This window comes from Sceloporus undulatus, chromosome 2, assembly GCF_019175285.1.
Source record: "Sceloporus undulatus isolate JIND9_A2432 ecotype Alabama chromosome 2, SceUnd_v1.1, whole genome shotgun sequence".
Lineage (NCBI taxonomy): Eukaryota > Metazoa > Chordata > Lepidosauria > Squamata > Phrynosomatidae > Sceloporus > Sceloporus undulatus.
Genome location: NC_056523.1, coordinates 251006167 through 251028288, shown reverse-complemented (window position 1 = coordinate 251028288; position 22122 = coordinate 251006167). Strand labels below are relative to the sequence as shown.

The 22122-nt window shown below is 40.8% G+C and overlaps 1 protein-coding gene across 3 annotated transcripts in view; it reads right to left on the bottom strand.

The window, feature by feature from the left end:
• Positions 1-22122, bottom strand: part of NTRK2 (neurotrophic receptor tyrosine kinase 2) — a 414769-nt gene that overhangs the window by 4096 nt on the left and 388551 nt on the right. For all 3 annotated transcript variants that reach the window (XM_042451843.1, XM_042451841.1, XM_042451842.1), the window contains one exon: positions 371-529. In XM_042451843.1, coding sequence (XP_042307777.1) covers positions 371-529 — 159 coding nt within the window. The remainder of the gene's footprint in view (positions 1-370; positions 530-22122) is intronic.

The window sequence follows — 22122 nt, the reverse complement described above, 5'->3', positions numbered from 1 at the left end:
GTTTTTTCTCCTTTGACACCTTTGCCTGATTTTGTGCATTTTTGGTTGACCCAGTGATGGTATCATTATTTGTGGATTTGGGATGTTATTGTATTTTTCTGTATGGCTACCCTGAATATGTTTTCTAATTCAAATAGCTAGGCTAATCGAAGTCATAATGGACCATACAAGGACTTATTTCAGTACCGGTGATCCTGCTTGTGTAACGATTTGTAAGATGACTCATAGAATTGCTTTCTCATGTTGAATGAGTATATTGGAATTGATGCTTGCCAAGGGATGAAAAATGAGGTTGGGAAAAGGGTAGAAGTTTTGCATTAGTAAGCTGATACACCAGGACACAACCCACTATTTATATGCCAGGACACACCTCATTGTTTGAAAGCTGGTACCATGGCTGCTTGCCATAGGTAAAGATTTCCCACAGGACAACTCCAAGACTCCAGACATCACTCTCTGTGGTGAATTTTCTGTACATTATACTCTCAGGAGGCATCCAACGAATGGGTAGCATGGTATGCCCACCAACCTGGAAGAAAAAATTAAAAGGAAATTAGGTGGCATTCTGAAGTTAGGTGGCATGCATTGAGAAAAGACTGTGTGCCAGAATCCTGTGTACAAGATAAGTATGTGTAAGCATTGTAGTTATGGTGCCACATGGTAAACCCAGACTTGTGCCCCTCGACCCCAACTTATAATGAAATAGCCATTGTGATCAATGGGGGTCCATTCCTCTTCAGTAGGTGAGTGCTGTTTACACCCCTCTCATGAACAATCTCCAGTATGACAAGTAGAAACAAGACCCCTATCACAATTCCCCTTTGCACAAGAGGCAGGTGAAGTTGTAAGCCAGCTGCTTCTTGATCAACAGGAGAGCAGATCCCCATTGATCAAAGCAGCTGCTGCCTAGTAAGAAGGGATTGGAGGACTTTCACAGTCCCGACATAACCCCTAAACTAAGGACTACATAGGAACCATGAATCTATAACAGTCATGAGTGTGTAACTCTTGGTTATGCGTTTGTAACTGCCATAGAGGATTCTGGCCAGTTTGTTTTCTTCTTTGCTTTTTACAGAGCACCATATCATCTGTGATTGTTCATTCATGTCCTATTACATATCTGGGACCCCATCTTTGTGATTCCTATGATAATTCTCTTTAGGAGGAATTATTTTAATTGTGAGACAGCATTTTTAGACATTATCAGGAAATGTATGTTAGAATACTTCCCAGTTTTCCATTAGACACAGCAAATATTAGCAAAGCTGAGCAGAAGTTCAACTAGGGTTCATTTGGCATTTTCTTCCAGCTGCATGTCAGAGTTTAATTACTCTGTAAATCAAACATCATGTTTAGAACATGCAAGTACATCTAGTGCTACTGATCTACTTGTGAAAAGTACCTCTCCATGTACTTAAGGATGTAAAGAATTTTTCTCTAAACCAGGACTCATGGCTGTTTTCACGGAAGCTAAAGCAGATGGTCAAGTTATAGTTATTCTTAAATGCCTTCCAGATTACAGATGGTGTATTGCATATTCTCCCTATTTTTCCTGTCCAGAATGTATATGTGTATTGGATTTATATCCTGTTTTTCTCCCAGTGATAGAATGCAAGGTGGCTCACAAAAACGTGAAACATGGCAATCAGCATCACAAAATGGAGCACAGTTGCCCATGTGCAGTAAGGAAGTATTCCTTAGGCACACACTCATGCACACACTTTGTTATTTTTGTCTATGTGGCTTGCTTTTTCCCACACTGAACATCTCAAATCAAAGCAGCTGGTAGATGTTGTCAGTCAAAAGACTGACGAGATCTTCAAGAAGAGGCTGGAAACACATTGGTAAGGTAGGCTATACCTATGACCTTTTTGCATCAATAGACTCACAATGAAGATATGCCAGTCAAGTCAAAAAGGATAACAACCAACACTATATGTGTGGACCTCTGCTTGCATAATGTGACTTCTCTTTCCTCTAGAGCAGATTTCTGGGATAGGAAATGGGGCAGGCGTGAATTCTCCACTGCTGCCTATCTATGGTCTATATTAGATATCACCACTATTAGTTCTGCATATCCAAGATGGAACACAAGTGAAATAAACCTTTCTGATACTCTTTGGTATTGTTTGGACTTGTGGAGCATCCACAGTTGTGATTGGTATCAAGGGTAACAGAAGCAGGATGTGTAAAAATATTCTTAACTGAATGACTATGACCAGTGGCTAAGTATGTAAAGTATAGTGTTAATAATGCATTACCAATATGCATCTCAGACACAAAAATGGATTCAGTTTCTGACCCTTGCTCTAAGAGATGGTGAATAGCTCTCCTCTTCTGCTTGGCTGGTGGATAAGCATTCATTAGAAAGTTTTTAATTTTTTTTTTTAAAATAAGACCCTTAGAAATCCATGGCTATACACCAGAGCAAAGGGCAAGTGCCATTAAAACATTATTAGTTGTTAGAGGTTTTTTGGTTCATTAAATATTAAGTGGCTCTTAAGCTTGTTCATCATATGGGATCTATGACTGCTTTGATTCAGTGGGTTTATGGTATAATCTTTAAAAAATTAATGAAAGCTGTGATTGTAAAACATGTTTCTCTCTTTTATTGAGGTTTTATTATGATTTAAGTTTTTCACTGACATATGGAATGTAAAAACCTCTAAGAAAAAGAGCCCCATTCTTGCTCTCAATAGCTTCTATAGTTAGATATTGCAAAATAATGGCATAGACACAGGAGAAATGCTTAATATTTTATATATCTAAAATGAATGGTTATGCAATCACACAAACACAAAGTCCACATAAAGATGTTTTTGTTTCATTTACTAAGGGTCTGTACAGACCAGCACCATGTGTTGGTCTGTGGGCGGAGTCAGGGCTCAGTGTCCTGATGATGCGTACCCCAACTCCAGCCCATGGCACCATGATGGCAAATGCTGCTCCAGATGACGCGCACCATCATGACACACCTCTGGCACTGCATCCAAATGACGCAGTGCCAAAGAGGCACCATAGAATCACACCGCCATGGCTATGACACCCCTTGGAGGGCGCAACAAGGAGCTGCTTTTAGCGTCTCCTTTTTTCACCTTCCAGAGGCCATAATGGAGTCTTGGTGTGAGGTTGCCATGGCCCCAATCCAGTGGCCTCCCAGATTGGGGCCATGGCAATTTGTACAGCCCTTTACTCACTCAGCCACTGCAGTGTCCAAAACATTTTGGTGCCAGAGGCTGATGCCCTTTAGTTTTCCTTTTTACAGAAGCCAACTGGACTGACAGTTGAATCTTATCAACATCAGTGATGGAAGAGTGTCTTCCGCCTCACTAGTTCTAATTCAGGAGACCCCCAAAAGGTGGTGTGTGGCATACAGATATCTGTCTTCTATTGCTGGTGACTCAGGGTAGGATTGCCAGGTTCTTCAGCCACCCAAATGGGTCAATCCTCTCTATTGCCCAGTAGCCAGCTCAAGGGGTGGATGGTATGCATGAGACAGGCATATAGAAAACCCACATCAAGTCTCATGATCTCAAATCTCATGGGAACCTTGAACTCTTGGAGGAGGTCCTCTTCTCACAAGACTTGAGGTGGGCCTGTTTTAGGCTTGCCTTACATTCTCTCCATTAGCTGTAGATCTGAGATCGGGAAGAGTGGGCAACAGCTCACTCACAACAGATAGATTCCTATCTGAGCTCATTTTGCCCCATGGTTGGCCTGTTGTTAGCAGAGATGACATTTGATTTGGAGGGAAACAGACACCAGCCACATTCACAACACACTGATCCTTGAATATCTGGTATGCAGCAAAATGACCTCAGATATATTTATTTTTTCCCAAAATGTTTTAACCAGTACACAGTGCTAGTTCTTTGATGCACATGGCATTGTTTTCAGTTCAGGGTGCTGCAAATGTTTGCAAAGATTAAGGCTATATTCAAATGGCTATGACCTTATGGGAATTAGGTACATTTTCTTGACAATAAGTCCACTTAGCTTAGCAGACCAATGGCTGAATGTAAAAACAAGAGTGTGCTAATAGCAGCAGCCACTTCATCCTTTTTCAAAGCATGGAAACAATCCTTTTGTGGATACAAGCCTGAATTCTTTTGGTTAATCCCACCTTCAGCAGACACACTGAATAAATTATTGAATGGTAGCCCAACAGGTAGGTGACACCCACTGATTCATTGGGTCTACAGTAGTTGGGTTTAACAATGGGATTGAGGCTTAGAACTCCCAGAGTCTCCCAGCCAGCATGGCCAGTGCTGTAGTCCTTCAAAGTTAATTTGTCTAAGGTCTGTTATTGAAATTGGAAACAGAAGATACAGAGATGAGGTCATCATGGACCCTTCTGTCTCCCTCAGTCAGAAGAATAGTAGTAAAGGAAGAACATGCCTTTCTGTTCTCACAAGTGGCAAACAACTCAGAGTTTAAACAAGTCTGACTGTTCTCTCTGGGGAGTGCAATGTCAACAAGAATGATAAAGACTATACCATTCATTCCCCCTGAGATGCTCCCCCCCCTACACAACACAACAGCACCCAGAGGGTTGTCCACCATTTTTACCCCCCCCCCCCCCGGCCTCATTCCCAGTTACAAGGCACATTCATGTCAGTAAAATGGCTACCTGGCACTCAGCTCTGTATGCCACTTGTTTAAAAATAAAGAGCATTCCTTCTCTTCTTGTCCATGCCCCTCGCTGCTGCTGCAGTGACACAAAATGCTGCTTGCACTGAGGGGCATGCTCGAAAGACAGTAATGGCACTGCATACTAATTGACATACATTAATGACTCCTTTCTGTCTCTTATCCCTCCCTGCCCATTCCTTCCCCTGAACTGCTAGCTCCAAGCACATGAAGCTCGCTACCATGGAAACTAAGTCTCTAAATGCGCAAAACTCGCCACATCAACAGTTTGAGTGTGCTGCCAGTGAATTCCAAAAATACACAATCAGCTAGGGGATAGACACAGGGAGAGCGATTGCCTTTATGGACACGGTGCTAAGATCATGACAGACTGGTTATGGCTAGGAGATAAAGATCTACACATATACACCCCACTGGCAAACTATGCTAAAATAATACCTCATAGTAGCAGAAAAAGTTAAAAAAATAAAAATAAAAATGCACACATATATAGAATTTACCACAAACCCAAGATATTGTTGCTAGTCACCTTCTCATTTCTCTACTAAGGTGGCAACCAGCAGAGCTGCTTTCCCCAATCTGGGACAATTTAATTAGCCCACCAAATGATTTGGCTGTCTTGAACAGAAATTAAGTAGTAGAAATGCCAATCTGTCAAATCAATTGCTGGCACCACTTAAAATGTTTTGGGATGGAACTACATGTGCAACAGAAGTTCTCCCAATGAGAGGGAGAAGGAGAACTCATTGTACAGGTGAATGAAGGCCTTTTGTATGGGTGCCTTCAGTGAGAACTGAAGATGAACTTACATTGGCTTTGCCTGGCGTTAGAGGAATTTGACAAAGCTTCCAAGGAGATGGTCACTGCTTCTGGATCTGGGCTGCACTTTCACCTATTTTTGGCCCCAGGCTCTTGGCCTAAAGCATGGTGTAGTGGACTGAGCATTGACCTACTGGGCCCCTTTAGGAGCTGCAAAGAAGGCAGATAGACCGTAACAGATTGGGACACAGATGGTCCCATCAGGTGCCCTCATCCACCATCATCACCAAGAAGACCAGAGCCTTTCTCTTCCACAATGGCTTGATCGACTTCTGTGTGACCATTGGCCTGTTAGCTCAGATCATGGGGGTGACAGCCTGAGTTAATGCACTGGTGTGACACCAACTCTAGTGTTGCCATCGGGCCCAGCAGGTTTTGTCTTTCTTTCCTTATCATTGGTGGATGGCCCTAGAAAAACTGTAACCATTAGCACTTTGCAACAACAGGATTTGGGCCTTTGACTCCTTGTTGAATCAGTTACGTGCCTTTAGCCATCTGGACACCCTCCCTTCTTTCTTGCTACCCAAATAAAAGCACATTTCTTTAGTAAAGAAAACAATAACAGGACAATGCACTGGATCTCCAGGCAAGCTGTAATAAACAAGAGGAAGTTTGAAAGGATAAGCAAACAGTTTGCATTTCAGGGGAAGTGGGGGCTTTCTTCTGCACAAGATAGTCAACTTTGATCTTTAAATAACTTCCTTCTAATAACTGTAATTTAACCTGCCCATGCCCAGCAGTCTCCGGATTGCTTTAAGACTTTTGGGCGGTTGCTTCACAGAAAGCAGGGAAGTGTATCTATGTAATTAAAATTACAGCTGCAGAGAGCGGCTCATGGAGCTTTGAAATCTTGGTGCCAAAAACAACATATCTGCTTGTGAGAGCAGACCCTTCAACTCCATGAGCTTTAAAATTAAAACTCACTATGCATGGTGATAATAAAGCTGCTGCCCAAAGACTGGCACAGGAATTAGGAACAGTCACATCTGGGCTTTCTCATGCTGGACTAGAGCCTTCTAATCCCTCTTCATACACTGTGCTCTCCCCACTTGTTCACTCAGTACACCGGAGGATGGTGGCTTCTTCCACGTCAGGCAGTGACTGCTCCAGGCTTCAGTCTCGATTTTAATGGAGTCATGTAAATGCTGCACCCATTTTGTGTCTAGAGTTCAGCATCCTGGATCGCTCATTTAAAGTCTGGACTAAAACACATGATGGTTTCATAACCTGGCAGACAGCAGTGACACCAGTCTTCGCTGGTTTAGAGCATTTTTACATAGATTTTTCCCTCCCTTGTAATAATCTCATGGGTACTCAGAAAAGAAGTGGAAAACTTTAAAACCACAGCAGCCCACAGAGTTGGTCCCAAACATTTTGGTGCCTTGGGTAAAGGATACAGAGAGACAGTGACAGAACGATTCTCATTCCCACCTTGACTTCCACATACAGAAACCAACTGAACTAGCAACTGATTCTGACTTCAATAATAGTGGCAGCACAGCATGAATACCTTGCCATTACTCTACACATATCAGTTCCTTTCCTCCAAGCATGTGTCATCATATGTAGTTTCCCCATAAATTAATTTATTAATTTTATTCTGGCCAAGATAATGCACCAGGGGATAGAGCATAAAGTACTGCTAATGTGGAAGTATCCCCCATCTCTTCTCTCATGCCCACAAAATCTACTTTTCATATGCTGCCCCCCCCCCTCATTGACATGGCCATTTACTGGCCACTGGAGATTGGAGGTATGTGGTGGCAGTGGGGAAACATCCAGAGATGTGCCTCTAATTTATCCCAGAGGGGTTTTGTGATCTTCCAGGACTTCTGGATGCCCCCTGGAAGTTCATAAAGGTCTTGACTTAACCTGATGTCAAAAGGACAGCAAGGAAGGAGCTCTGCTTGCTGGTGGAACTGGAAGGATAAAAGGGAAGGAGCTAGCCTTCTGCCCTTAATCTCTCTTTGCCTAATGATAGAACTGATCCTGGCAAACAAGTCTTTCCTATTTCCCATGTGAATAAAATTAAAAATGATCACTGCCAAGAGTGGCAAATGGTCTCCATTGTCTCTGAAAGGTGGCCTCTAAATTCTTAAATGGCCTCCTTTCCTAGTTGCTTAATAACCTCCATTAATAGTTATATTTGTCACCCTCTTCACCATTTAGATCTGCACTTATACCCACCAACATCCTCTGAACAATTCTTAATGGCCATCTTTAAGATCTGCTGGATATAAACTGATTAGTATCAAAGATGTCACGAGACTACTTTTTCCTTCCCATTTAATGCCCAGGATTTGCTTTTTTAAAAAAGACATGCAATGTTTTTGCTACTCCGCTCACTGCAGCCTGTCAGCATTCATCATATTGCTTCTCATGCACAGTGTGATTCTAGGGGCAAAGTCAAGGGTAGGCAACCTGCGGCCCGCGGGCTGGATGTGGCCCGGTAAGGCCTTGGGACCGGCGCCAGCCCGGTCCTGCCGCTGATTGCTGCCGGGGCCTTTGGGGGGGAATTGTCTATAGAAGCCTCAAAAACATACATTTATATTAACATTTTTTTAAAAATCAGCAAAAATTTTTTGCGTGTCCTCCATTTTTTTTAAAAAGTGTCTTCCATTTGAAAATTTTGTCCTACATTTGTCCTGGTTTATTTATATATTTAATTTTTAAAAAGAATTGTTTTAATTATTTATTTTTTGGCTTCGGCCCCCCAGTTGTCTGAGGGACAGCAACCCGGCCCTGGCTCAAAAAGATTGCCTACCCCTGGGCAAAGTGAATATTACATGCCACGGAGGTATTTAAATGTACATTAAGGAAGCAAAAGACCTGAAAAAAGTTGACTGGAACTTAATTCATGATGGAGCCAATGGAAAGGAAATGTCCTTCCAAGGGCACTCATCTAGAAATTTTCTCTTGTGAACTAGAACTGATTCTATCCTGAGAAGAGGGACAAAACAGAATAAAGTAGAACAAAACAAAATGGGTTACATGTGAACACCTGTGAATGAAAAATACATGCCAGACTTGCAGAAACCTCTGTTCTGTTACATTTCACTATATCTTTACTCCCATGCCACCATTTATTTTTATGAGGTTGCCATACTTTGTTTTTCTTTCCATCATGGACATTTGCATTTCTCCGACACTTCCCCTCAAAATGCACATATTTTGTACACATATTTCCATTCACAATTTTTTCAGTTCTGCACATTTTTCCTATTCATATTTTTAAATGCAGATGCTTTTGTGCATTTTTTATTTCTTAGAAACACACTGCAAGACTCATAGCTTTGATCATTTTCCACTTTGGGTGCATCTACACTGCAGTTTGACACCATTTTAATTCTCTGTAGTGCACTCCTATTGAATCCTGAAATCTGCAATTTTACAATTTCTGTAGCCTTCTCTGCCAAAGAGCCCTGGTACCTCAAAAAACTACAAATCACAAGATCATAGAATCACAGAGCTGGATTCTGTAGGACAGAGCCAAGGCAGTTAAAATTGTGTCAAACTGCACTACAGTGTAGATGCACTCTAAGTATCAACAGTGAGTCTCATAAGGGGCAAAGTATGTATTTCCATTGAGAACCATGCCTCTCACCAAAAGTCTTTTCCATCTCTACTTTGGAAGATGTGATTTTGACCAAAGGAGCAGAATGGGTGGGATGGAGATGCTGAATCCTTTCTCTAAAGGCTATTTTATTGTCTCAAATTGCTGCCCTATAATCTTCTTTTTCTCTGTAGAATTCCAGATGCGTGTTTATTCTGAAACACTACAGATGCCCAAATCTATCAGTTTTGTGTTTGAAGGGTATTATTTTTCTAAGTGCTTCATTCTCATTGTACACATCAATAGCCCACATTGGTCTTTCTCCTTTGTTTCCTACCCCACACATAAACCCTGGTGTTTGTTAAATAGGAAATATGTTTGTTCGTTTTGGTGGGGGATTAATTGCAGAGCACCCAAGACAGCCCAATAGAATGAGCATGTTAAATTGACATATTGGCTGGGAAAATCTGGCCATTCCAGTCCAAATTAATAACTTTTCCAAGCTCTGTCTTTTTGCTACCAGAGGCACCAATAGAATCTGGACATGGGTCTTCAATTTAAAATATGTTTTCTTCAGTTTTCAGAGATAGCTTTGCCAAACTTTTTCAGTATAAAAGTAAAGGAAATAAGGAGGAACAGAGGCTTGTACAATACACCAATTCATTATTTTGTTTTGTTTATTATTTTGTTCAGGGCACTTTTATAGAAGATTATAGAGCATTACTCTAGGTATTGTGGTTTCAGCATTGGATTATGATTCTGGAGATCAGGGCTCAAATCCCCACTTGAACCCACTGGGTGACCCATGGCAAGTCTATCAGCTCTATCAGCCTCAGCGAATGGCAATGGCAAACCTCCCCCTGAACACATCTTGCCAAGAAAACCCTATGATAGGTTCACCTAAGTAAAAAGTGACTTGGAGGCACACAACAACAACAGCAGCAACAACAACTCTAGGCTAAAGGAGTTAAGACTTGGAGGATGTGCCTGTAGCGGAAGTCCTTACTATTGGGCTAAAAATAAAGCCAAGCATTACGGGTAATTTTGTCCCTCCCTCTGAAAGTCCCCTTTGCCATTTTGGAGCATCCTCCTGCATGATGCAATGGCCAAAGTGGGCTATGACATCCATCTGAAAAGCAAATGAGGATTAGGAAGGAGCTAATTTCACTTGAGTACCAGCCACCAAAATAGCATCTCATAAGAAGCCTTCAAATTGTGACAGTTCAGCTCAAACACCCTTGACAAGCCACTTGACTTGTCACTAGCTCACTCTGACTTTTCCTGTGTGAGAGTTTGACACCACTCGCCCACACAGGTATGCAGCTGCTCAAGGACAGCTGAGACTTGCAGGTGTTGGCAAGGACTGCCATTTCTGTTGAAAGAGAGAAAGAGATTGAGAGAGAAAAGCAATTCCCTCCTTGTATTTGCACTCTTGTGTTTGTACCGACAGCTCAAGCTTTTAGCATTATTTAAAGGCTGGAAGCAGGGAGAGGACAACAATCCTGCTGTCATTCATTAACTCTTCTTAATGAAAAGGCATTTTGTACTAGGAGCTTGCAAAGTGAGATTCCCCTCTGGGCTTCTGACAGGACAAACAACAGATTCAATCAGAATGAAAACCAACAAGGCAGCCAAGCCAGAACTGAATGGCTAGATTCAATGGAACCAAAGATTGAGAAAGTTACTCTGTTGAACTACAACTCTCTGAATCACTCAGCGAATGGCTCTGTTGGCTGGGAGATTTGGGAAACTATATACAAAAAAATTTTTTTTTCAAGCTTCAGGTGAAACACAAAAAACTAAGGCCAACTTCTCAGAAATCAGATAGGGGCCAGAAGTGGTTGGATATTTTTATGCAATGTGGAAGGTCCATAGTCAGTTCAAGATCATAAAATTGGACTTGCGGACTTGTGTTTGCAGATGAGGCTTATTGCACAAAGGGCATCTGCCTGCCCCTTCTGATACTGTCAGCAGGATAGGATAAACTTAGTTGTGTGTTCATTGCATAATGTTGCCATTCAACACAAAGCTCATATAATTCTGGTCCAAAACACACTGCAGAAATAATCCAGTTTGGGACCGCTGTAACTGCCCTGGCTCAATATTAGGGAATTCTGGGGACTGTAATTTGGTGAGGCATTTACCCTTCTCTGTCAGAGAGCTCTGGTGCCCCCAAAAACTACAATTCCCAGGATTCCCTAGCACTGAGCCAGGGAAGTTAACATGGTCTCAAATCAGATTATTTCTGCAGTGTGTTATGGACCTCAATAAATACCTAAATTTTTAGACTTATAAACGATATGGTAGATACCTAGAAGTCCCTCTCTTTTTATGTGCCAGCACTTCTATCTGGCAGAGGGGAAAGGAACAACAACAGGTCAGTGTCAAGAATAGAATAATAGAATCACAGAATTGGAAGAGACCACAAGGGCCATCCAGCCTCTGTTTAAAAACCTCTAAAGAAGGAGACCCCACCACACTTCAAGGCAGTGTGTTCCACTGTCAAACAGCTCTTTCTGTCAGGAAGTTCTTCCTAATATTTAGGTGGAGTCTCTTTTCCTCTAGTTCAAATCCATTGTTCCATGTCCTAATCTCTGGAACAGCAGAAAATAAACTTGTTCCAACTTCAATATGGCATCCCTTCAAATATTTAAACAGAGGTATCATGTCACCTCTTAATCTTCTCTTTACCAGGCTAAAGATACTCAGCTCCCTAAGTCACTCCTCATAGGGCATGGGTTCCAGACCTTTCACCATTTTGGTCACCCTCCTCTGAACATGCTTCAGCTGGTCAACATCTTTTTTGAATCATGGTGGACAGAACTGGGCACAGTATTCTAGATGAGGGCTGATCAAAGTAGACTATAGTGGCACAATTACTTTCCTCAATTTACACACTTAATCCCTATTGATATAGTGAATTGAATTGATTTTCTTAGCTGCCACATCACATCACTGACTCATGTTCAGCCTGTGGTCCACTAAGACTCCTAGATCCCTTTTGATGTGTACTGCTGTCAAGCCAGGTATCACTCTTTCTATATCTGCACATTTCATTTTTACTGCCCAAGTGAAGTATCCTACATTTTTTCCAATTGAAATTCATTTTATTAATTTTGGCCTAGCTTTTTATTCTGTTAAGGTCATTAGCAGAAGAAAAAGGAAAAAAACTAAGTCTTATTTTGTGTGTAGGTGTTTGTGATTATAGTATTTTGTTACTTTGTGGCAGGCTTCTTTGTTTCTGACAATAAGAAAAAAAGAGACTCCAGAACTTTGAATTCTTCCCACTATTGAAGAACGTCTACATTGTACAGAAGTGGAAATTTCCAGTGACTTACTATGCTCACTACCACACTGCAGTGCTATAGTGCCAGAATTCCAGAATTCCACAGGAGTCAGCCATAGTAGCTAAAGTGGAATGATAGCGCTACAACAGTGTAATGTGATTGGGGAGCTCTCCAAAAGCACCCCAAAGGGATGAGCTGGAGGCACCCAGTTTCCCTCCAGAAGGATGCCGCAGCAGCCAAATTGTGCGGCATCCCTCTGGACCAAAAAGAATCTGAAAAACTGGGTTCTTTTTGGTGCATGGGGATGACATCATCAATGCACCATTGGCGCACTGTAACACATCTACAACGCAAGCACAGCACCCAGAGATGTGGACGCACTGCCGCGCTTGTGTCATGCACACACACCATGTATGGATGGCACCACATAAAGTTGGCACCGTCCATACGTGTTAGGGTTCTGGAGCATGCAGATACTGAGCCATTTCCCAATATTTCAAATGTGGGAGAAAATGGCATTGCCAACCCAATTGCTTTGAGAGGAAGACAAATTGAGAGTATTGCTGTGGTAATCGCAATACAGAGAACATAAATATCCTGTGCTTACACTCACCAGGACAGGGAAGTGCAAACAAAGGTTTACCCTGTAGTAGGTGTAGAGGCAGCTTGTTCCCAGAATCTGAGGGTAGTCCCCCAAATCTGGGATGAGTGTACCCTACCTGGTCCATGATCAGCCCTGACTGAAGTGTTAGAGACTCCCTTTCTTTCAGAACAAAATTATAGTGTGACAGACTTTCTCACTGCTGTTTGTCTATGTAATATAATTTATGAGAGTGTCTTTAAATCATCTGATGAAGCTAAAACTGCAGTTAATATTGAAATTAAACTAGACCCCCTACCCTGCAACTAGAGGTTTACCCAGAGTCTGTAAATAATTCTATTACTTCAGAAGACAAGTTGAAGCATGAATGTTGATTGAAGATGATGACTTTCCGGAAAATGTCAAGGACAGAAAAGTTATTGAGCACTTGCTATTTCTAGCACTGCTATTGGATTGTGTGCAGGTAGGAATATCCAATTATTAATGTTCTAGGGAAAGTTTATGCAGAGACAGAATCCATAAGAGTCTAAGGCTCAGTTCTCTGATGCTCACCCGTTTATGATGGCACAATTCTCAGCAAACTTACTCAGTATGTAAGTGGATATAGGATAACCCCCTACTAGACTGCCTACTAACTTTTATATCTCATCTCTTGGGATTGTTGAAGCTTTTTGAAGCCTTTAGAGTAAAATATATTGGTCCTGGCACTTCTGTAAAAGAGTAGACTCTTTCACACTACACAATTCTAGCACTATAGCATACCCTCCAACTGTCTAAATTTGGCAGGGACAGTCCCCATTAATTCTCTATCATCCCACTTTTTCAGATGCTTTGAAAGTGCCCCAGTTTCTCTCTCTGCTTCCCACTTTTCCCATTGTCCTCAGCTTATTTCAGTGCTGCACACTGAGTTCAAAATGCAAAGGTAGTCTGCATGCAATTAAATAAGTAGGGGGAAGAGAGAAGAGGACACATGGAATTTAGCCCTTTTCAGTAGACTTGGACCAAAGTAAACTGCCACAGCCTCTCCTGGTTTGTGTTTGTCATTAATAGCTTTTGCCATATTGATACAGTGTGATGTTATTTGGCCACACATATCCTAGGTTTATCTGTGAAATATTGGAGTGTTTACTATAATTCCACTTTAATTGTCATGGCTGCATACTATCAAACCCCTGAGCTCCCTGGTTGAAAATTCTAAATATCCTTCTCTAGACTATAAATCCCAGGATTCCATAGGCTGGAATCATAGTGTAATAATTTCTAGTGTCAAAGACCCTTACATTTTTAAAGAATCCAGAACATTTTTTTTACTGCCCCCAAAGTTACAAAAATTGGTTAACTTATCTGTGGACTTGCTTAAAGAAGTTAGACTTTCCTAAATGAATTGAAAAATTGTGAATAGGAAACAAGAAAACTAAAAAGATAAATGTCAAAGGAAGAGCTTTAAGGAAGAACATCTTGCAGCTGACAAAACAAATAAAAAAAGCTTTCTGGAAGTTCTGAAAGAGACAGCAAGGAACACTGTGAAGCAGGATACTAGCAAACTGAATTGGAAAGAGTTAGACTAAAAGTGACCAGGCAGAAAACTGAGGATGTCAAAGCCAGAATGATAGAAATCCCTACAATTTACAAAGAGAACAGGTATCCTATAACACATGAAAGCCTTTCCTCCACACATGACATTTTATAAGGTGCTGGAACAACTCTCCCAACTCCATTTCAGTTCACCAACAAATGTATGCTTGGAACAAGACTGAACCAACTGTAAAGAAACCAAACAAGCAAACCTGTCAACCAAGAGATCCTTAGATAAGACCAACTAAAATGAGTGCTAGATAAATAATCCAGAAATTAATAGGGCCTGTTAATTAAACTTAGGTGTATTTCAGTGAAGTAATGTGATCATGATAGAGACAAGTAATAGGAATATGTGAGACCTTTTACCAAGTGTGTTTGTTTCATAAAGAGCAGTGCACTTGAGACAGAAGGGGCTGGAAGACAGATGGTGCCTTGCTTAGGATTTGTAATTATAGAGATACAAATATCAAAGACTGTTAGTGGAGTCAATAGACACCATAAGACTCTAGCTCTTATATATCCAGATTGGTACATGAGGCAGAAAATATCCATTACGTAAGCCCTAATGCACTGAAGAATCTGACCTCAAAGTGTAATACAGAATAGTATCCCAATTTCTTAGTTAGAATTTCATTTTCATTTCTTTTGGAAATGAAATTTCCAAAATTTAGAATGCTATTTATATATATTTATATGTACCTGAAACTTTTGAGAATGAGAGGAAGAACATGTAAGGTACAGCATACAGTGGGCCCTTGTTATCCGCTGGGGTTTGGTTCCAGGATGCCCTGTGGCTAACAAATGGGGAATGCGAAACGACCCCTTCAAAGTAGATGGGATGCAGCATGTCAAGCCGTATTTGAGTCTCAAATTTTATTAAATTTAGTGGTACAATGGAAAGTGAAAACAGAATGAAACAGGGATAACAATAGCTAAGATGTTTTGTAGTAAATTTATGCACTGAGCTTGGGTGTTTTCACTGGAAAAATATATGCTCATATCCATTTAGGCGTCACCTATGCAGATGGCCATATTCAACACATGGATCACAGGAAGCAAATTTCAGGGGTGGTTCAATGGCACAACCATGCTGCCTCTTCCATTTATAGAGGTCCATTTGCATGGACAATGCTTGTAGTAGGCTATTATCTTCTTCTTAGCAAAATATTTCAAAAGACTTTGAAAACCCAAGGATGCCTCAAGGCTGAGAGTCGAAAACTCATGCTAGGGCTTCCATCATTTTATTGCAAATATGTACCATATGTATGGCTCATGTTAAGACAATTGGTAGAAAATGGTCACAGGCCAATTTTAAGAAGGACAAAGAGGCAAGAATAAGATAGGAGACTGTATTTTAAGGCATTATATAAACTCTCCTTATCTAAAGATGTTTTGTGTAAGAAAAATGTAATGGGAGGGAAGGAAGATAGGGACTGGAATCTTGTTGATTTCATGGTTGCATAAATAGTTCCACAGATGTAACCATCTCACAAGGGCCTAAATCCTATTGTTAGTTCTGATTAGAGCAGAGCCATTGAATCAACTGGATATTGAGTAGGTCTGCTCTAGTTTGAACCAGTCAACATGATTCCAATCTTCAGTGCATAACTATACATCAGTGCCTTCAGCATGCCATTTTATTCCCTGGGATTACAGAAGCAATCAGTATGCATTCCCCATTGCACAATGGGAGAATAAACAAGCACAACAGGTACAAAATCTGTTGCACAATCTCAGCAGAAATAACACATTGTGGCATAGCACAATGAAGGATCTTGGCTCAAGAACAGACCAAAGGTCTATCTTCTCCAACATTCTGTTCACATTTTAGCCAGTCAGTTGCCCACGGAAAGGTCATCACCAGGACATGTGTGCAAATGCATCTTCAGTCCTGTGTTCCCCAGCAATTAATAATCTAAGGCACTTTGCCTTGGGTACTGGAGGGAACATGCATTACAGTCTTTATCTGCAGGAAAGGACATCTAGAAAGAAGCTATGATTAGATGACTAAAGAGAACCCTGGAATTGGCAAGAAAATGGTTTCTGATGATATTGGCCTCTAATGATACAAAGAGTGGGCAAAAAAATGATACACATGTAAAAATATTAATACATTAAAAAGTTAAGGTGGAAAATGCTGCTGAACTTATCAAACATTAATGCACTGGAATAGATACGAATTATCTTCTTGACCTTTTGCCCTGATTTTTTCACTACAAAAATATTTTAGTAGTCAACACCAATGTACACAAGCCTGTGCCATGATAGAATTAGCTGTCATTTTAGGGTTAAAAAATACTATATCCACAATGCAATAAATTGTGCCTAAAGGGATAAAAAGCAGCTTCATAAAGAGGAGGGCTGATTTACACTGGTAAAACTGCAGAGGAGATCTTGTTCCCCAATGCTCTGCACCTGATGCAACTGCTGTCCCCAACTCCCTAGATTTAAAGAGGTGGGAGAACTACTTAAATTTCTCCAGTGTATTATCTGATTTGGCCCTCCGAATGAATGCCAGAATTATAGCCTAGGAGCATAACCCAGAAAAATTAAGCACTTGTTGTTATTGTTGTTGTTATCTGCCCTCAAGGTGATTTTGACTCATGGTGACCCTATGGGCGAGACACCTCCAAGAACACCTATTTTCCACTACTCTACTTCATTCCTGCAAGCCCATGCCAATGCTCTCCCTGATTGAGTCCATTTACTTCTTTTTAAATCTCAACAGGACTTAAACATTTAGAAGTGCATGCTTCAAGATGAACTGAAGCACCTAGACTGGGCTCTACAGGCTAATGGTTACTCCAGCTCAGACATCAGAATAGCTGCCAGGCCAAGAAAAACCCAGAGGAGGGAGGACAAACAACCACCCAAAGGGAAGGTATTTTTACCATACATCAAAGGACTCACAGATAGAATAGGGAAACTGGTGAGGAAACACAATCTTCAAATGGTTTATAAACTGACGAAGAAAATCCAGCAAATGCTTCACTCAGCCAAGGACCAGAGAGACCCTCTCACAGCCGCAGGAGTTTACCGCATACCATGCAGCTGCGGACAAGTCTACATAGGGACCACCAAACGCAGTCTGCAAACAAGAATCAAGGAACACAAGAGACACTGAAGACTGGGCCAGCCAGAAAATTCAGCAGTAGCAGAACGTGTTACAAACCATCCTGGGCATAAAATACCGTTTGAAAACACTGAAATTCTGGACCATGCCAACAACTACCATGTCAGGATGCTCAGGGAAGCCATTGAAATCCACAAACACTTGGACAATTTCAACAGGAAAGAGGAAACCCTTAAAATAAAAAGGTTTGGCTGCCAGTTCTGAAAAATAGCAAGATAAAGACTCAACAAATGCAAATGAGAAATCTCCCAGGGTCAGGGGTTTCCCAGCAGACAATGAGCACTAATCAAGCAGACACTCATCCTCTTTTGCACACTCTCCCACTCGAGGCCTGCCATTAGCAACAAACAGTACACATGCAAATCACTCCTGCCTTCCCAGGGTCACACAGTGTGTGTGTGTGTATATATATGTATGTGTGTGTGTGTGTGTGTGTGTGTGTGTGTGTGTATGTGTATATATATATACACACACACACACACACACACACGCACACGCACACGCACACATACATACCCAACTCCTTTCCAGGCAAGCATTCTCTGAAGATGCCAGCCACAGATGCTGGTGAAATGTCAGGAATAAACTCTTCTAGAACATGTCCACATAGCCCAAAAAACCCCACCAAAAACTATAAGTACTATGAACTTTATTAATTTGAACTTTATAGCAAAGCAAGCCAAATTTTGGAAAGAAGGAGAAAAACAAAACACTAAGTCAAGCTGCCATCCTAAATTGCAGTTATGGATTTGTAACCTAGTATTACGAATCTGTAATTGCTCTGTATCCAGCCATGCAAATTTCCCCCCAAACCTATCTTAACAGCCAGCAGCCACATTGAGTGATGGCCTGTTCTTCTGGTGACTGGAACACAGCGAGATGATGTTTCCAGCTCTCTCCCACTAGTGCTCTCCAATGAAGGATTGTGACAGAGGTCCTGTTTCTGATAGCTGCACTGTGGATCACTGGAAGAAGGGGACTAGAAATCTCATTCTGCTGTTCCTCCATCACTGGCTGGAGATCTTCATTACTCTATGCAGCATGACTAATAAAATAGGTGACTCAGGATTGGAGATGTAGATCTTACTGTCAGTGTTTTATCACAGAGGAAGACTTGGAGGCAGCAAAATTGCTGCTACTTAGTGTTCAGAGAAAGATGATAGGAATGCTAGATAGGTGTCATAAAGTGACTGGCAAAGTTATCTGGGGTGAGGGGGTTTCAGGTTCTTGAATGCCCTAGCCAGTGTCCAGGCTATATGAGGGATCCTGGAAAATATTGTTTAAAAGGGAACCTTTGCAAGGTCTGGTGTCAAACAATGGACAAAAACTCCCATTTAGAGCTCAGTTTGTTATTTCCCCTAGCAAAATATGTAAGAATATTAACTAAACATGCACATTTCAATGGCTGTGCATAAAGTACCAGAATGTCCCTAGAGAAAAAAGAAAAGAAAAGATCCCTTGAGTAGAAGAATGAATGGTGAAAAGCATGTTTCACATGCTGAAAATCCCATTCAATCTCTGGCAGTTATTGTTACAATAATGGAGTAGCAGGTGTTGGAGTAGACCGTTTTCCAAGACCCTGGAGAAATACAACCAATCAGAGTATGGCTTGACAGACAAATATATGCTACTTAAGATGTGTGCGTGTGTGTGCACACACGCGCGCACGCACACACACACACACACACACACACACTTGCCTGGCTCTCGTTCCCAAACTTTTTCAGTCTGTCACTAATGCCTGCCTATTTTTGTACTTTCAGAATGAATTAATAAAATAATTTGAGCTGGTGCCTACAATCCTTCCAGTTTCATCCTGAGTAAAACAATGAAGACATCTTGCAAAACTTTTCCTATGAAATACACTTAAAACATGTTAATGATTCACCTATTTTGGGTGACAGTCTCAATGATGAGGGAGACCATTGTTTCGAACTACAATGCTTAGAATGCCTCAGCCATACTGCCAGTAACTTTGGTGTCTGGGAGATTTTAGGAGTAATAATAATAATAATAATAATAATAATAATAATAATAATAAATTTCCCTACTCCATAGAAGATTATTGTATAACTCATGGATAAGTCAAGAAATTTGAGTTTAAAAAATTGACCCAAAAAACCTACACTGGTCAATGATCGAATAAATTTTATTACATTACCCAAAAAACTTGGGGTGACTTATCCACAGGTCAATGCAAGTGCTGTACCTTAACTCAAAATAGGAACCATCTCCCTCTGTGACTAGATTGACAAAAGGTAAGAACTTAGTACATCCTGGGAGAACCTAAAAGAAGAACCAACCCCCTCTATTCTCTCCACTGTGGTGCTGCTTCTGGCCTTTTTGAATGGTTGGACAGGAAAATAGCAGCATTCTTTGGTATCATTTTCCTTTCCTTCATTCTTTACATCCTTTGTTGCATACCTCTAAGTTTTATCCTCAACTTATACATGGGTCATATCAAAATTCCTAATTTTGGCCCCAAAATCTGCCCTTGACTTATGCATGAGGTCAACTTATAGTCGAGTATATACGGTATTCATATAAATGGGCTGCAATTTTTCAAACTGTCAAAAGAACTCTTTAGAACAAAGGACAAAAGGCAAATATTTCTAGTTCCAATTCTGGGTGATCTTTGCAAAACTAGAAAAAGTTTCTCCAATGCGTGAACCAGCCTATCCCTTAAGATCAGCCGGTGGGGGCCTCTTGTACATGTCATTGTCTTCTAAGGCACTGTTGGTGGCAATGTGCATGAAGAGCTCTGAATATGGCAACACCCCCTATGCAGTTATATTCACTGCCATTTCTCTCTCTCTCTCTCTCTCTCTCTCTCTGTTCTGCCAACAATACAAAATGTTGCTTTTCAAACAAGCTTTTTATTTTGTTACTTAATTTAACTTCTTTATTGTTGGTTGTGGCTCTTTTGTGTTTTTTGCTCTTGACAATGCTTTTAGTCTGGTATTTTTATTTTAATGAGGGAGTAATATTATTTTTATCCTTGGGTATTTTCAGACAGAGGATTCCTAGTGTTGTAGATCATTGTTCTTCCTTTTTAAGTTGAAGGGAGAATTCCCATTGACTGGCTTTGCTTCAGGGCATCTAATGCTTCATCAGAGTGTAGATTTCACTATGCTCCATCCATATAATGGGTAACACCATAGCAAAGTCAACAGTATTGCTCCCTCTCCCCTTTGTCAATTTTATCATGACCACAACTACCACATCTTTTGACATTCAGAATACTTCTAAGCAAACATTATGGAGTTGTGCTTCCCCTCAGCCCAGTTTAGAGAACAAAGATGTGGTGGCTGCTGACTTCCACATCAGTGTGGCAGCGAATGTGCTCCAGATTTCATCTCAGACTTTAAAGAACCTTACCAAATTGCTTAACCTTAATTCTCAAATAGGTTCAGCCCCTTGGGACATCACCTTTATAGTGTATGCAGTTCATACACTATGAAATGCAAACAGACAAAAATGCATATAAATTAAAAATGCACACATTTTTTTCTTGATGGGAGGAAAATGCATAAGATAAGTAGAATGCATAAACAAATGGATATATTAAAAGGTGGACAAATTTTCATGTGGCAAAAACCCACCCCAAGTCACACAACCTGACAGAAAACAAGGATTGGAAAGAATGTAGATGGGATTTGGAGAAACTCAACCAATCAAGACTGAGAAATCTGCACATCCCAGATCATGATATCCTTGGGGCCCCTCTGTAAGATTCTGTGAATGATGCACCATGATTATACAGTGAAACTCTTATGTGGAAGCATCCCTTGTGTTTCTTGTTTGCATTTCATTAGTTGTTTTGACGGACTCTTTCCTGAAGGGGAAAAGGAGGCACACACTTCAGACAGTATAAACAAACACATAATGAGTAATCTATGTCCTTCATGTCTTAAGGCTTGGGTGGCCTGGCTTTCAGAAAAAAACAATAATTTCATTACATGTGGGTTGTCTACACAGGGCAATTAAAGTATTTTTCCACCCTATCTGCACTGCCATTCCAGGCAGGCGCAAAACAAACAATGCTTGTGTTGCTAACACTATGCAATGGCACAACATACCAATTATCCAAAGGTTATCTCTCTCCACAGTTGTCCCTGCAGCATCGTCGCTTAACAGCTGTGCCTACACAGTCCTGAATATTATTAACAGTCTCACAATCTGAGCACAAGAGGCTGGGCTAATTTTCATCATAAACAGAGAAACTGCAGACCATAATCTGTAATGCAAACTAATGTCTCAGTAAATCACTGCAAGCATCATGACTGCCAGTTTCTTTTTTTTAATTTATTAATATTTTTAAGTTTTACAATACAAAATGTTACACTTTCTTCATATCCAAATATGCTTTAACACTTTGCTTATTTTATACTAAAAACACCTCAGTGCACTCCTTCCCTGGAGCCATTCTGCTGCCAGTTTCTAACACATTAATAAAGATGATTATGTAGAAACAGCTACATTCTTTTCCACTGTGCAGTGC